Source organism: Furipterus horrens, unplaced genomic scaffold (assembly GCF_987537825.1).
Source record: "Furipterus horrens unplaced genomic scaffold, mFurHor1.1.pri manual_scaffold_2, whole genome shotgun sequence".
Taxonomy (NCBI): domain Eukaryota; kingdom Metazoa; phylum Chordata; class Mammalia; order Chiroptera; family Furipteridae; genus Furipterus; species Furipterus horrens.
In genome coordinates, this window is record NW_028327172.1 from 21,308,798 (window position 1) to 21,324,913 (window position 16,116).

General features: G+C 39.7%; 1 protein-coding gene across 1 annotated transcript in view; it reads left to right on the forward strand.

The window, feature by feature from the left end:
* The first annotated feature begins 2,473 nt into the window (after positions 1-2,473).
* Positions 2,474-16,116, forward strand: part of FBXO3 (F-box protein 3) — a 31,824-nt gene continuing 18,181 nt past the window's right edge. The window contains exons 1-5 of the mRNA XM_090262826.1: positions 2,474-2,632; positions 6,713-6,802; positions 9,039-9,202; positions 13,916-14,030; positions 15,533-15,737. Coding sequence (XP_090118952.1) covers positions 2,529-2,632; positions 6,713-6,802; positions 9,039-9,202; positions 13,916-14,030; positions 15,533-15,737 — 678 coding nt within the window. The 5' untranslated portion in view covers positions 2,474-2,528. The remainder of the gene's footprint in view (positions 2,633-6,712; positions 6,803-9,038; positions 9,203-13,915; positions 14,031-15,532; positions 15,738-16,116) is intronic.

The window sequence follows — 16,116 nt, forward strand, 5'->3', positions numbered from 1 at the left end:
GCGGGGAGGAGATAACCACTTAAAAAGATAAAAACATGTATTTAGGTGCATAATTTTTCTTTTGGCCTTAGGCTCCAATATGGCTTGCACAGCATTGTGCGATCCTGGGTTATTTTGATTTTATTTAGGATTTTCATATTTTGTTGAGTATAGATTTTTTTCAGCATTGGTTTTGTTTTTTAAATATTGCATTACAATATTACTTATCTTGATTATTGATGGGTTTTTTTTTTTCCCCCTTTGGCACCCTTAAATTTTGTGCCCCAGGTAAGTGCCTCTCTGGCCTCATCTTAATCTGACCATGACAGTAGGGTAACTTCATACTTTCAGTTTTCTCATTAGGTCATAACTGGACTAAGTCCAAAGGAAAGGAAAATGCATTACGATAACAGAAGCAAATGCAGTGTGCTGGAAACTCTTACCAGCTTTTGGATTTAAAACAATAAAGTAGTCCATCTGAGGGAGAAGTGGAGACAAACATGAATCAGGAGCAAATGCATATACATATATGACCCTCTGTCTACATATATGACCCTCCGTCTTCATCCATTCAACCTGAATTTAAACTTTGTGTATGTTGAATGCCAGGCTAAGCCCTGGGGTTACAAGGATGGAAAACACTGCGAGTTTATAGTCTGATGAGTGAGACAAGCAGGGAACAGCTGACCTAAACCCAATTCAATAAGTACATTAAATATGTGCATAAATAGTTAAGAAGTACAGAGATATAAGCAGAGGGATTTGTTTTTGTTTTTTTGCTGAGTGAGTGTCTCATTTGTCTTTAATGTATGGACATGACTAAGTGACAACATGGCAAAGCCCATGCCATTGAAGGATCTGTATTACTTACATTTCCCTGGAGAAGGGGCACAATACGTCACGCAGCACTACAAGGCTACAATAGAAGCATTAGGTTTTGATCAGGAGGCAGAAGCAGGAGCAAGGGGAAAGTTTAGGCCAGAGCTTTTACTGGGGTTTCCACTAGAAGGCAGGGCAGGGCAGGGCAGGGCAGGGCAGAGCAAACAGCTTAGAACTGGTGGGCTTGAACAACAAATGGTGGGCTTTGGCCTGTAGAAGGCTTTCTAGTTGCCTGATGCCTGGCCCCGGGACGATTGAGGTGTGTGAGCATTAGATAAAGGGGTGGTTGCTAGCATGTGAGAGGTGTACTCTCAAGTCAGTTGCTTGCTATCTTCAGGAATTCACTAACTTTGGGAGGGCAGTCTCTTCCAGTCAGCATGACTTTTAGATGTCAAAATAATAAGATACATAAAATAAACATGGTTAATACTGTCCTGTGAAGGGAGGGGTTATTAATATTAGACAAAGTCATAAAGCATTAATGGTATGATGAACTGAGGATATGGAGTGGAGTATTTTGGGGAATGGGGAGGAAACTTCCTCCAGGATATGGAAAAGTTTGGAAAACATAGTGATGGATGGAATGTATAGGATTAAAAAGTTAATATTTATTGAATATCTAGCTTCATTATCATGCATAAACCACCTTAGGGGAGGTTTTAGAGATGAGTAAACAGGCTCATAGAATTTAGGCATTCTTAACTAGTTCACCATGTCCCTTCTGGTAAAGTAAATGACAGGTTTGACCGGAGACCCCAAAACCCCTTACGCTATATTGCCTTTGGAAAAACAAAGAAAAAAAAGAAACCAGGTAAGATAAGTGATGTATTCTTTAGCTCACAATCCATGACACTTCTCCCACTCCCACTTTAATACCACCTTGGCAAAGCTGCAGAGTGGCCACCATCATGCCTCAATTATATGACCCCGGGGGTGGGGGGTGGGGGGTGGAGGGTGGGGTGGGGTTCAGCTCTCTCCCCTTCACACCTGGATGCTTAAGCCTCTGAGATTAAACCTTGGCAAAAACAAAACAAAAACCCATTTACTATAGGCTTTGCATTGTCCTAGTAGGCAGAAAAATAACCACGACGACCAAGTGGCAGCAGCTCCTGTATACCTTTTTACTTGGGGTTAAAATTCTGCCCTTGATGTATCATTTCCCCAGTTGGGGAGAAGAGCCTCCAGCACGTGCCTCTGGCTGATTTCCAACTCTGCCCCTACTTAGTGGAACGTGGCTCGGAGCCACCTAGCTGTATGCAAGGGACACGCAGGGAAAGGGAGGTTGAAGGGAAAACACGAAGGGTTTCTAGGTCGGAAAACGAAGAAAAGCAATGGATTTGGAGGCCAAGGGCAGAGAGGATTTAGCTTGAGATTTGGGGCCAGGCTTCGAGGACACCGGGTGTAAAATTTCTCATGAGGGATTGGAGGTTGAACATTTAGGAAAAAAGAAGCAGACAGCTCCTCCCGCGCTAGCTCTAGGCCACCGGGCGGAGGGCGGAGCCTTTCTGGGAGCCGCCTCCAGGCCCGCCTTGTGGGGTGGAGGGAGGACTTTCCCCGGCAGTTACATAACAAACCTGGGCGAGTCGCTGAGAAGCGGCTCCGGTGTTGGCGAAGGGGGCGGGGCCTAGCCGGGCCGTGGGCGGGGCCACGGCTGCACCGGGCCAGGCAAGATGGCGGCCATGGAGCCGGAGTCTGCGCCTCTGACCCTAGAATCGCTGCCCACCGATCCCCTGCTCCTGATCTTATCCTTCTTGGACTACCGGGACCTAATCAAGTAATGGGACGACGCGCTTGGCAGGGGTGGGGTCACGGGGTCGGGAGGAGGCGGTAAGGCAGGAGGGACGGAGGCCAGGCTCGCGGACTGGACCCGGACCCCCGCGTGAACCAGACTGTGATATCGGGGCCTCCCTCCTGCAGAGCCACCCAAGGGCCGGGGCGAGACGGGGGCGGTAAAGGTCTTGAGGTGTTCCGTCCGGGGCCCAGGCCTGAGGAGCGGCGAGAGCCCTCTCCCAGGCTTCAGTGAAGCTCATTTCCGGGGGGGAGGTACCGCTTCCCGCCAACCCCCGCACCCCACACCCACCGGTCAGCACCCGACGGGGCCCAGCCGTGGCCTCTTTGGGAAGCCCTTCTCTGGCCCGAGCACCCCCCGTCTGCTTAGGCCCCGAGCCTGCGGAGTCTAGCGCTGGAATAGGCAAATGGGGCTCCGAAGAGGAGCCCGGCGACCCCGTGACCCCCAGGTGCGACTTCCGTGGCACCACGATATCCGACAGGACATACTTTAAGACTTCTGTGCTCGGACATTGTTTTGCGTTCAGCCTTTCTTCTCACGGTTGCATGTTGCATTTTGTGTTTTGGTACTGACTTCGGCTGGTGCGATACAGGTGACCGCTCTCTCCTATACGATTTGGGTTTTCCGGATTACCAGCATCTGTTCCGAAAATAAACACCGGTTGCTGGTCAGGATAGTAAAACGCCCGGTGCCTTCAGGGCATGAGACTCTCTGGAATGTTGGAAGAAATGGCGCTGTTTATACCCTTGACAGCTGGTGGCATGGCTGTCTTTCTTATGCCACCACTTAGACTGAAGAGGAGAAGTCGCCCTCTTAAGGATGGGTAGGGGGGATTTGTGGGTTTGGTTTTTTTTTTTAAATTTATTTGTTTGGGGCTTTTTTTGTTTTGAATTAACCGTTGAATTCTAGCCATTTGATGCTTGTGCCCTGTATTGTCAGGGAGCCTTCCAGAAATACAGTCTTTTTGGAATTACTGGTAGTTGTTGGTCTAGCTCAGTGGTGACAGAGATGATAACTCTAGTTTCTGGCTGTTTTCTATTTTAGTACCGGTAACACTTTTATTTTTTTCCTGAAAATAACTTTTTCTCTACTCAGGTTTGTACCAAAGCAGAGAGAGATAAAGTTTATCTTTTCTTCGGGAAAGGCTGTTCCAGCTGCAGGCTGAATTCATCTGAAATATTCTGTTGCTATTGCCTCTTAAAAATCTAACACAAACACACGACTTTATGACGGTGGACTACACTATTGCCAGGATGATCTTTCTAAGACAGATCTTGCTGTCACTCTCCTTAAAAACTTACGATGCCTCTTTTTTTGCAGACTGTAATCTAAATTTCTGGAAGCATTTAAGGCTCTTATCATTTGGAAAAGTCCACTCTAGCCAAATCAGACTTTTGCTGGCATACTGCACGCTTGTGTTTCTTTTGCTCTGTGGCTTAAGCCTTTGACCCTGCCTGGAATGCCTTGTCCTGCTCTTCTCATCCTGGCAAGATGAAATTCCTTAAAGACCCCTTAACTTGATTCCTCCCTCTAACATCTTCCTCTGTTTATTTGCCATGCCAGGTGGATTGTGCACTTCTTAAATGTAAGGACTGTATTGTTTATCTTTGTAGCCATCATTTATTCACAGAATTTTTTGGATGCCTGCCGTGTGCCAGCCTGTTAAATGTTTTGGATACAATAGTGAACGAGACAGATAAGGCCCCTCTCATGAAGCTTAAGTCTAGTGGGCAAGATGGAAAACAAGCAAGTGTTGCTATGTGCTATGAAGAAAGTAAACCAATTGCTCTGTTAAGGAATGAGCGGGAGAGACAATCAGTTCAAACTGGAAGGACCTGCCATATATGAAGGACGCCATGGAGCAGTCCTGGCAGAGGGAACAGTGTGTTCAGAAGCTGACTGAACAGTAGCGGGGCCTGTTGGAGGAGCTAGAAGACTCTGTTTCAGGAGGTAGGGAGTGACTCACAGGCAGGGGGTTTGAGAAGAGACTGGTGAGATCATGCAGGACCTTGTGAGCTGAGGTGAGGAGCCCAGATTTTATTTTAAATGCGTTAGTTAGTAATCAGAGTTTGAAACAGATGTGATGTTATCCCTCCATAAATGTTTATAAAAGTGAACTGAGGTAAATACTGTATTAGTCAGGGTTCTTGAGAGAACCCTATGTGTGTGTGTGTGTGCGTGTGTGTGTGTGTGTATGTGAGAGAGAGAGGGAGATTTATCAAAAGGTATTGGCTCATGAATTATGGAGGCTGAGAAGTCCTACTATCTGGCTTCTACAAGCTGGAGACCCAAGAAAGCTGGTGGTATAATTCCAAGGGCTGAGAGCTGGACAGCCAATGGTGTAGATTCCAGTCTGGGTCTGAAAGCCTGAGAGCCAGGAACAGCAAGGGCAAAGAAGAACCTTGTCTCAGCTCCAGCAGATCTAACCTTTCTCTGCCTTTAAGTTCTCTTCAGGCCCACAATGGATTGGATGATGTCCACTCACATTGGGGAGGGCCATCTGGCTTACTTAGTTGACCAATTCAAGTGCTAATCTTTTCTAGAAACATCCCCACAGACACACACAGAAATAATGTTTAACCAGCTATCTGGGCAACCCTTGGCCCAGGCAAGTTGACTCTTAAAATTAACCATCACAAATACCATTGCACTTTATCCACAGAAAAGTTTCCAGCATATGGCACCTTCTTTCCTACACTATATAGCCCACCTTCGCCAAGTGTTCTGCTCATTGCTAAGCTCTGAAGTTTTTGGTGCATATTTGCTAAACTGGTTTGGGTTGGATTGGGTTCATCCATTAGGGTCATTGTGTAATACCAGCTGCATAGTTTGAATCTCCTTTCCATTCCCAGGTGATGTATTGTGTACCAATCATTCTTAATCCTCACTGTGTATCAGAATTACGTGTGGCGCTTTTTAATTATATACATTCCTGAGGTAAAGATCTCACTGCAAGCCCACTGAGTCAGAATCTCTAGAACAGTAATTCTCATCCTTGCTGTGTGTCAGAATCACTTTGGTACTTATTTCAGAGATTCTTTTATGTCGTGTACCTCTTGGGACAGTGGAGGGAGAAGGATCAAGAAAAGAAGTCTCTGAATTGCAAAACTGGAGGGATTTCAATGTTTGCAAATGTTAGTTTGGGCATCTGATGAGCTTGACGGAAAAGGATGAGGATGACTTTTATGTAAAATCTGAAAATTGAACAAAACTTTTTAATATGCTGCGTTCATGGAGTTGACAAATTCCATCTGATTTGTGATTCCCTTCATTGATCAGCATTGCCCAAGTGAGATCTTCGAATACCTACTTTCTATAACTTGTGATTCCTTTTTTGAAAACACAGAAATCCGTCCTGCTAATCTTTGGTTCATTCTTTTTGCAAATTAAATATGTAATATAGGATTTACAAGATAGTAGCACTATTGTATTAGAAATTTCTATATAAGAAAATTATTTATTTCTAACATTCCATGTTTTTGAGTAGCTGGTACTAACTTGAATTGCTATGGATATTGAAATAGAATTTTTACGACTAACACTTTTTAAAAAATGGACTCTCTATAATTGGTATAATTAAAAAGTAGTTTGGGCTGCAATATTTATTTCTTTTATGAAAAAGTAAAACAAAACAAACAGAAGCCCCGTGTATTTAATATCATATGTCTCACAGATCTTAAAACAAAAACCATTTATACTTTAATAACATTTCTTCCTATATGTAGAAATGATTATTGTCACAATAAGGAATGTAGGAAGGCTCTTTGATTTGAAATTAACTCCAATGGTTTACATGTTTCACAGACTTTTCATATGAAAATTACAATTTTACAGGTTTGGGGTTTATTTATGAACTCAGTTAAGATTTTAATACTCAAAGATAATTATACTATCTAACACATTAAAAAGATTTTGAAAATAATATTTTGCAATCATAAGGGTGGAAAATGAAAAGTAAGAAAAGCAAAAGAAATAAAACAAAACTTAACATGAATATTTGCATCTTTATCTGTAAATTGTTTTCTTACTTTCTTTTATACTAACCATGAACCTGGATACTCTCAGTTGTTGTTACGTCAGTCGAAGACTTAGCCAGCTATCAAGTCATGATCCTCTGTGGAGAAGACATTGCAAAAAATACTGGCTGATATCTGAGTGAGTATTCGGGAAATATGTACTCTTGAAATTTGGTCCTGGGCTTCCATAACACTGGTCTGTCCTGATTCTCCTCTCTAACCCTCTGGTGGCTCTTCTTATGCCGGCCAGTAAATGCATGTGTTCTCCCGGCCTCTGTCCTTGGCCCACGGCTCTTTTCCCTCTGGGGACCCACCTGTGTGCACTGTTGTGGTTTATAGTGACTGCTGATGTGCTGCAAACTCCCACACCTGAATGCCCGTCCCTGACGTGCCCACTGAGCTCCAGACTTCTTTGCATAAACATCTGCTGAACATTTGCATTGGATGACCCACAAGGGTTCACTGAATTCAATAAATGTTAATAAATTTGACAGAATCGAAGTGTAGATAACAGAAGGTGGGAGTTGGGAAAGGTAAAAGAAAGGGTAGCATTGCTGATATCTTTTTAGATTGAGGGGCATGGGGTAGTGACTGAAGTTGTAAAGCAAAAAGTAGAGGTTTAAGTGTATTGTTGAAGGTTGCAAACTACTCAATAGAACTAAAAATTAATAACAGCTATCAAACATTGGGAGGAGGAAGAATGGGTAAAAGAGAATTTTAAGTGTTGCTATATACTCATCTTTTACTTTAGAGTATCAGTAGATAGATGTAAAATTGGAAAATCAGGAAGTAGAGGCATAAACACTTAGAGTAATAGAGATAACTTCCAGAAATAACTAAAATTCCTTTGAGGGGCTGGGCTTAGACCAAGAGACTAGTTTCATTATAAGTTCTTTGGTACTTTTTGGTTTTGATAAGTATGTGTATATATTATTAACAGTAATAAAAAGATGCTTTTCTTCCAACATGTCCCCCCTCAAAAAAAAGTAACAGCATCCTGAATTGTTCTTTTCTCCGTCTTTAAACCTGCTCTTCCTACATTATAGTCTTCATGGGAGTACCATCCCACCCCCCCAGTTCTTTAAGCTGAAAACAGTAACCATTCCAGATCTCTCCTCTCTCTCCCTCCCCAACCCCCCACTTCCTCCATCTTTCCCTCCTGCCCTCCATTTATTAAATTACTAAGCCTTTCTGACTTTAGCCTCTGTATGTTTCTTGACTCTTCCTACTCATTGCATCTAGCTACCAGTTTTAGTTCAGTTCATCTCTTACCAGGATGACGGCAAAACCCTCCTAACTCATCTCTGAGCCTCTAGTGTACACCCCTCCAACACTGTGGCCACAGTTTTGCTCTTTGAACTCCCCTGTTAAAACCCTTCAGTGGCTCTTCGTTTCCTGCAGGATAAGGTCCAAGCTCTTTATGACCTTAAGGCTCTGTGGCTGCCTTATCTTGTATCACCTCTGACTCTTAAATTTACACTTCATTCTTTCTCCCTGATAAGACTATGTATTTTTAAAAGGCAAGAAATGTGCCTTATTTTTAATGTCCTCAAGTAGCTAAGTAGACACTTAGATACTTGTGGAATTGTACCAAATACAAATGTTGAATCATGTGATTACTTTAATGCTATATGATTCTCTGGCTAATCCAATGTAGATAAATTAGATTAATGTTACTGTATCATTAGATTCTAAATATTTTCTAAAACTAGAACAACTGTAATTGACCCTTGAACAACATGGGTTTGAACTACATGGGTCCACTTTTATGTGTTTTCATTTACTATTTGTTATTATAAATGTATTTTCCTTATGATTTTCTTAACATTTTTCCCTAGCTTACTTTATTATACCAATACAGTATATAATCCATATAACATACAAAATATATGTTAATCAACTTTTTAAATTGGTAAGGCTTCCAATCAACAGTAGCTATTAGTAGTTAAGTTTAGGGGAGCCAATAGTTACACTCGGATTTTTGTCTGGGGAGAAGTTGGGGCGGTCTGCACTCCAACCCCTGCATTGTTCAAAGGTCAACTGTACATAACACATTTTTAAATTTTATAATTGGTATCTGTTTAGGAGCAAGTTGAGATTCATACCCCATATACCTTTCACATATTTTATTAAGATTAGAAAACTTAGGGAAAAAGTAAATAGAAAGTAAGAAAATAAGTGACTCATAATCCCACCATGCTAACAATAACTCCTATGTGCCCCTATTTGCTATCTAGCCTTCATTTATGCCTAAAATAAGTGGAAAGGAGGGCAAAAATAACCACAAACTTCCAATAAAGTATCTTGGTAAGTGTCTAAAATACTTGCTAATTTCATTAAAAATTTTTTTTATCTCATTTTTGTAATCTGTATAGGGAAGAGAAATCACAGAAGAATCAGTGTTGGAAATCTCTCTTCATTGATACTTACTCTGATGTAGGAAGATACATTGACCATTATGCTGCTATTAAAAAGGCCTGGGATGACCTCAAGAAATATTTGGAGCCCCGATGTCCTCGGATGGTTTTGTCTCTGAAAGGTACTGGGAGCGCAGGAGCTCCCTTCCCCATTTTAGTAACTATAGTATAAATAGGTTAAATAACTTTGGGTCTCTATCATCTATGCTCGTCTGTGCTAATCCAACATTATCTGTCATTTAGCATTCACTTTTGGTCAAGGAAACAGAAAGCCTATATTGCTGAAAGGACCCTTGCTCTAGTGTCTGCCCTACTTTTGCCTACCTCATGTCCCACATGATTACTTATTCAAAGGGAAAGTTCTATTTCTTTTATATAAACAAACTAGTAATAGAAAGATTGCTTGAAGATAACTATTGTGATTTCTTTTAAAATAAATTTTTAATTGAAAAACTGCCTGCTATATTAACAATCCTCTTTCCTATTTTCAGTAGAAGTAAATGACAGTCTAATATTTGAAAAAGACCAGATAATAAAGACCTAGGTCTTTAAGAGTCTGAGAGCAACATAATAGAGGAAGGAAAACTTTCTTTTTAAAAAAAATTAATTACTTCTTATCCTCACCTGAGTACATGCTTATTGATTTTGGAGAGAGGACAAGGGATGGAGAAAGAGAGAGGGAGAGGAATATCTGTGTGAGAGAGAAATATCAATTGGTTGCCTCTTGCATACATACCGACTAAGAATGGAACCCACACCCTAGGTATGTGCCTTGACTGGGAATCAAACCTGCGACCTGTTGGTTTATAGGATGATGCTCCAACCAACTGAGCCACACTGGCCAGGGGAAGGAAAACTTTCATCTCTATTTTGACATTTATAGATGTTTCAGTACTCTTAGAGAGCTAGTCCAAGATTTGGACATTTGGATTATGAGAATGTAGACATGGTTCTCCTTTTAGGCCCAGAGTTACTAAGAAACTAAGGATACATGGCAGCAACTTCTTTTTTCTTTTTTCTTTTTCCTTCTTCTTTTTCCTTTTTCTTTTTCTTTTTTCACTCAATTTGGTACTCCCAGGCGTCCCTGCTCACTGTCAGTACCTAGTGATTGGAAGTGAGGCTGTGGTTGTCTGAGAGTTCCTGGACAGCCCCTGTTTTACTCTCAGGTGCCAGTTCTCTGGGGGCTTTGCCATGAGTTGGAATAGGATAAAGGTTTGCAGATATCTAGAATGCTGGGGATTCTAGAAGGGCTAGGCCTATGAGTCTTAGGACTGAGTCAGGAACCTAGCTATTCACCTCAGTGGTCTTAGTCCCTGACTTATTTTAAAGGTCATAGAGGTGGCAGCTAGAAAGGAAACTCAGAAAGCAAGTAAGTATTGGGCTTAGGGAAATTTCTAATAAGTATCTTGAAATTATGGTATGTTAATATATCTTATATTGATCTATGTTATAGTGTATATCATGTATCTTCAAATTTCATACTTACATGTTTTTAAAATTTTAGAGTTGGAAGGGACTTTAGAGATCATTTAGACCAGGGGTTAGCAAAGTTCTTTAAATGACTAGATAGTAAATATTTTAGGCTTTGAGGGGCAGATGGTACCTTGTTTTAACTACTTAACTCCTCTGTTATTGTGGGAAAGCAGCCGTAGACGATACATAAGCAAATGGGGGTGGCACTTTTGCAGGAAAATTATTCACAGAAACAGGTGGCAGGCTGATTCCTGATTTATACCACTCCCCTTGTTTTACAGGTAAAGAGACAGGCTCAGAGAGTTTAGGTGATTTATGCAAGATTACATAACTAGTCACATATAATGACTGCTCACTCAATAGCATCTACCACCCCCACTGACTAGTACAGTGAAGTCGTCATTGTTCACGCATGTGCATGCCAGGTTACATTGATATCGCGCAGACCATTCTTATACATTAACAATGGCTGGACTTTTTCAGACATATATATATATATATTTATATATGTTTATATATATAAAAATTGTTAATCATGTTGTACCCTTGCTAATTTTTTGAACTTGTTCTACTAGTTACTAAGAGAGGTATGTTAAAATTTCTCCTGGTGGAAGGCAGAATTCTGAGATAGTTCCCAAGATTTCCATACTTACTACATGCATGGTATAATAATAACCTTATCTTGAGTGTGGATAGAATTGATTTCAGTCCTGTGCTTAGGTCATGTTATATGGCAAAGAGGAAAGGGTTTTGCAGTTATAATTAAAGTCCTGAATTAGTTGATTTGAAGAAATTATCCTGAGTGGGCCTGACATAACCAAGTAAGTCCTAATAGGAACTAGGCCCTTCTGGAAGTCAGAGCGATTCAAAGCATGGATATCTCCTTGAATAAGCAAACTCATTTAAGGCCAGCAGGAGAAGGGCAGGTGATAGAGAATGGCAGGTGGTGTCTAGGAGCTGAGAGACTCGGCTACAACTGCAAGGAACTGACTTCTGCCAACAACCAGTGCGCTTGGGAGAGGACCCCAAGCATAAGATGAGATGGCAGCCCCAGATGACACCCCGATCTCAGCCTCGTGCGACCTGAGCAGATGATCCATTTTAGTCGTGCCCAGATTTCTGACCTACAGAAACTGAAATAATAAAGGAGTGTTTTTAAACTGCTAATACTGAGGCAATAGAAAACTAATATACCCACTATAATTATAGTTGTATCTTTTTCCATTTTAGTTCTTCATTAAAAAAAATATATTTTGAAGCTGTATTATTAAGTACACAAAATTAGAATCATAATATCTGTAGTGAATTCAATCTTTCTGTTGTTACAAAAAGTCCTCGATTACTTCTAATAATCCTCTTTGCCTAAATTCTATTTTGCGTGATTTCAGTGAAACTATTCTCTAGCTTTCTTTTTTCTATCTACACCTTTAAGATGTACCTCTTATATCTTGTTTTTATCTGATCTGTCAATCTGTCTTTTAAGTAGGTTATTTAGTCTTTATATTTAATGTGACTACTAATATATTTGAGTTTAAATATACTGTTTCTATTTTTTTTTCTATTTGTGCTACCTGAGTGGGTGTTCCTATTTTGTATTATTCTTAATTATCTTTTATTCTGTGCCCCCATTTTTATTTAATTAAAGCCTATTTTAAATTACTAGGTTTGCTGCTTTCTGAACAAAGAAAGAATCTTTGAATATTTTAACTCTGATTACGTTGCTTCTGCTTTTGTATTATAGTTTTTGTTATTTTAATTTGAATGTATTTTATATCCCTAAAAATGTTATTATTGTTTTATATATTCAATATGATCTTAGATTTATCTTTTCTGTTGCTCTTCATTTTTTCCTGTACCTTCTTGCTTTCATCTAGGATCATTTTTTCTTCTGCCTGAAGGATTCCTTTTAGGGCCCTGGCCAGGTAGCTCAGTTGGTTAGACCATGTCCCCATATGCCAAGATTGTGGGTTTGATCCCCGGTCAGGGCACATACAAGAATCAACCAATGAATGCATAAATAAGTGAAAAAACAAATCCATGTTTCTCCCTCTTGCTCTCTCTTTCCCTTCCTCTCTCTCTAAAATCAATCAATAAATAAAACGATTTTTAAGAATTCCTTTTAATATTTTTTTAATGAGGGACCACTATTGCTGAAATTTTTTCATATTTTTATTGTCTAAAAATATTTCATCTCCACTTTTGATGTGTATATTCATTGAATGTAGAATTCTAGTCAGTAGTTATTTTTTTCAGCACTTTGAAGATATCATTCCTCTGGCTTCCGTTGTTTCTGTTAAGAATTTTGCTCTCAGTTGTGCTGTTACTTTAAAGGCGATTACATGGCTTTTCCCTTTCTCTGGCTGCTTTTAAAATTTCTCTGTCTTTGATTTTCCACAGTTTTCTAATAATGTATCTAGATATGATTTTCTTTGTAATACCCTTCTTGGAGTTTATAGTGCTTCTTGAATCCATGGTTTGGTGTTTGCAGCAGTTTTGGAGAATTCTCTCAGTACCGTGATGCTGTGATAGCGTCACTCAGCTTCTCGGTCCCTCCGCCTCGTGCTTGCTTTCAGAATTGGCGATCGCCTCAAAGCCAGGATGGCTCCTCTGTAGGCCTGGCTGACCTCTCAGCTTCTCTCTTCTGGACCTCTCACCTCACCGTGCCTCACTGTCTGAGGTTCTCCAACAGCCTTGAAACCAAATTTCTGTTGTTCAGTTTTTCTAGTTCTCTGCAAGAGGCTTGATCCAGCAACCTAGGGGACCATTGCTGGAAGTAAACTTCTTTTCTTGGTGTTTGTAATTACTTCCCACTTTTTAAATCTAGACTATATGGCAGACTTACAAACATGCAAAACTGAGTTCAAGTTAACGGCCTCCTCACAGCATGAGCCTGCACCTAACTGCTCTATTTCCCAGTAAGAGACTGCATTAAGGCTCCTGAACAACATCATTTAAAGAAGTTCTGGAGGTTTTTTTGTTTTTGTTTTTTAAATAGAGAAGTGTGGGTATATTAGATTAAGAAAAATGTCCCAATGTTTGCATTGTAATGTGAAAAAATTATTGTGGATTTCATTGGTGCGTACCTTTCCATGTTTTATTTAGTGCCGGTGTTTTCCCTGTTGAGAGGAAACAGGACTTTGCTTCCTAAGTGCTTCAAAAGTCAGCCAATCTAATGTGATATGTTTCTCTGAATTTTCGTTTTCATTTCCCTATATATCAGCAATGCATTTTGGACAGAACTCACTTGCTCTAAGATTTTTTCATTGGCTAGCAGGAAGACTGTATTTTGTCTTAGCTCTAAGGCTTATTGTTTCTTCAGTCTTCGTAATTTTTTTTTTTTTTTTTTGCATTTGCATTTGCAGAGGGTGCTCGAGAGGAAGACCTAGATGCTGTGGAAGCTCAGATCGGTTGCAAGCTGCCTGATGATTATCGATGTTCATATCGTATCCACAATGGGCAGAAGTTAGTGGTTCCTGGGTAAGATGTTTGCTGTTTTGGTTATTTTTAATGATACAAGTTATTTTCTAGAAAGAAAACAAACAAATTATATTTATAGTTACTCTTAATAGATTAAAAGAGTCTTCTTCCTGTAGCAGTCGATAAGACAAAATCTACTGCTTGAATTTGATTTTACCAAAGTAAATATGCATCATAAAAACATTATTTTTATCAGCACACCTTTATAGCGAAAATGAAGTCTGGCTGGGTGTGAGGGTGATGGGACATTGGGGAGATGTGTTGGGGGATACTTTTTAATTTCGAGTGTTTATCTTGTTAGAGGCCAGATGATTTGTTTTGGAGAGCCTGATGCAAATTCTATGTACCATACATGTAAAAAGCAATAATTCGTTCAGAGCTACATACACTAACTTAAAGAAAGTAGAGTTTTGTCCTATTCATAGCCTATTATTAAGTGTCCTATTTTTTCTTGGGAAAAGCAGACCATGTAGCAGCTGTGAAATCCACTCACGGTTTTAAAAACTATATGCTTTGAATGGGTCTCCTACTTTTGTTCTTGTATGAAATTAATCTATTTCAGAGATGTGGCATTTGTGAAATGCTCATAAGAATTTAGGGAGAACTTTGCATTATTCTTAATGGAACATGGTGTTCTTTGTGAAGAATTGTTAGGCTGTGTTACTTACCATTTCAGATCAGGGTTGAGTGAAGACAGGGAATCTTAGAGGTGATCATACTGAGATTGCAAGGTAGTATTCAAAAATGAAATATTGGACAGTTAGGACTAGATAAGCCTAAATTACTGGCTTTTTTTTTCTTCCTAATCTATTTTCCTGTCGAATTGAAAATTGACAAAATTGAAAAATTGTCACACTTCAAGAGCAAACAGTAGAGAACTTTATTAAAAGAGTTGCCCAGAAGTGACATGACAAAAAGTCCTGAATTTTTAACACAGGGATTTTTATCTGTCCACAGCCCAGTGGTGAGGCTGAGGATAGGAATCTCGTCAAGGACCCACAAGTGTGTTGTTCCCAAACAATGCAGTGAGACGAATTTAGATTCCATACATCCCAAGTTTATGAAAATGTGGTCAAGGTTTAGGTCAATTAGCATTTATACCGTCTGGTAGGATAGAGTCAGCTAAAGTTATAATGGCATAAAAGTATCCGTGAGAATGTACCCCTTTAAACATTAAATTAGTCATACATGCATACATAGCAAAACATCAGCAAATCAGTTTATTGTGGCAAGATAGATTCTTGAAAGCAATAAAATATTTTTATAAAGCTGACATTTATGCATTTTAGATATTTAGGTTTTTAATTTAAATCAGAATCATTCCACTCAAGACTTTGAATTTTAATATATAAATTGTAGTGTTTTCGGCACTCCCAGTTTAGAATTGACATGTTAACCAGTTCTTGTAAAGTTGCCAATGTGAAATTATTATTCATTAAAAAGATAAAGCACAGCTGTTTGTTTGGCACTGCAATTGATTAAATATTTGAGTCTATTCTCAGGTTATTGGGAAGTATGGCGCTGTCTAATCACTATCGTTCTGAGGATTTGTTAGACGTCGATACAGCTGCTGGAGGCTTCCAGCAGAGACAGGGACTGAAATACTGCCTCCCTTTGACTTTTTGCATACACACTGGTTTGAGTCAGTACATAGCAGTGGAAGCCGCGGAGGGCCGGAACAAAAATGAAGTTTTCTACCAATGTCCCGTAAGTAAGAAGTGTGTTTAAGTGTGGCTTTAAGATTGTCCTGATGAGTGTATAAGTGTGTGCATTTGGAAGTTTCAGGGTTGTAGAATGGGTATAGAGCATTATGTAACTTAAGTATAGACCTGTGTAACTAGACGTAACAGCATGGAATGCCAAAAGAAAATTTCACTAATGGATAAACAATGCAAACTATGTACATACAGAGGGGAAGCTATGATTTGTGTTAAGGCATTTTAAATTAAAGGAAAACTAAATGAGCTTTTTGTTGAAGCAATTAATTGTAATATACATTCTAACTTCAAAAATTTAGCTTTTGAACATTATTTGATCCAAGTGTAATAGGAACTTTTAAAATTCTTCAGTAGGTATTTGAGTTGTT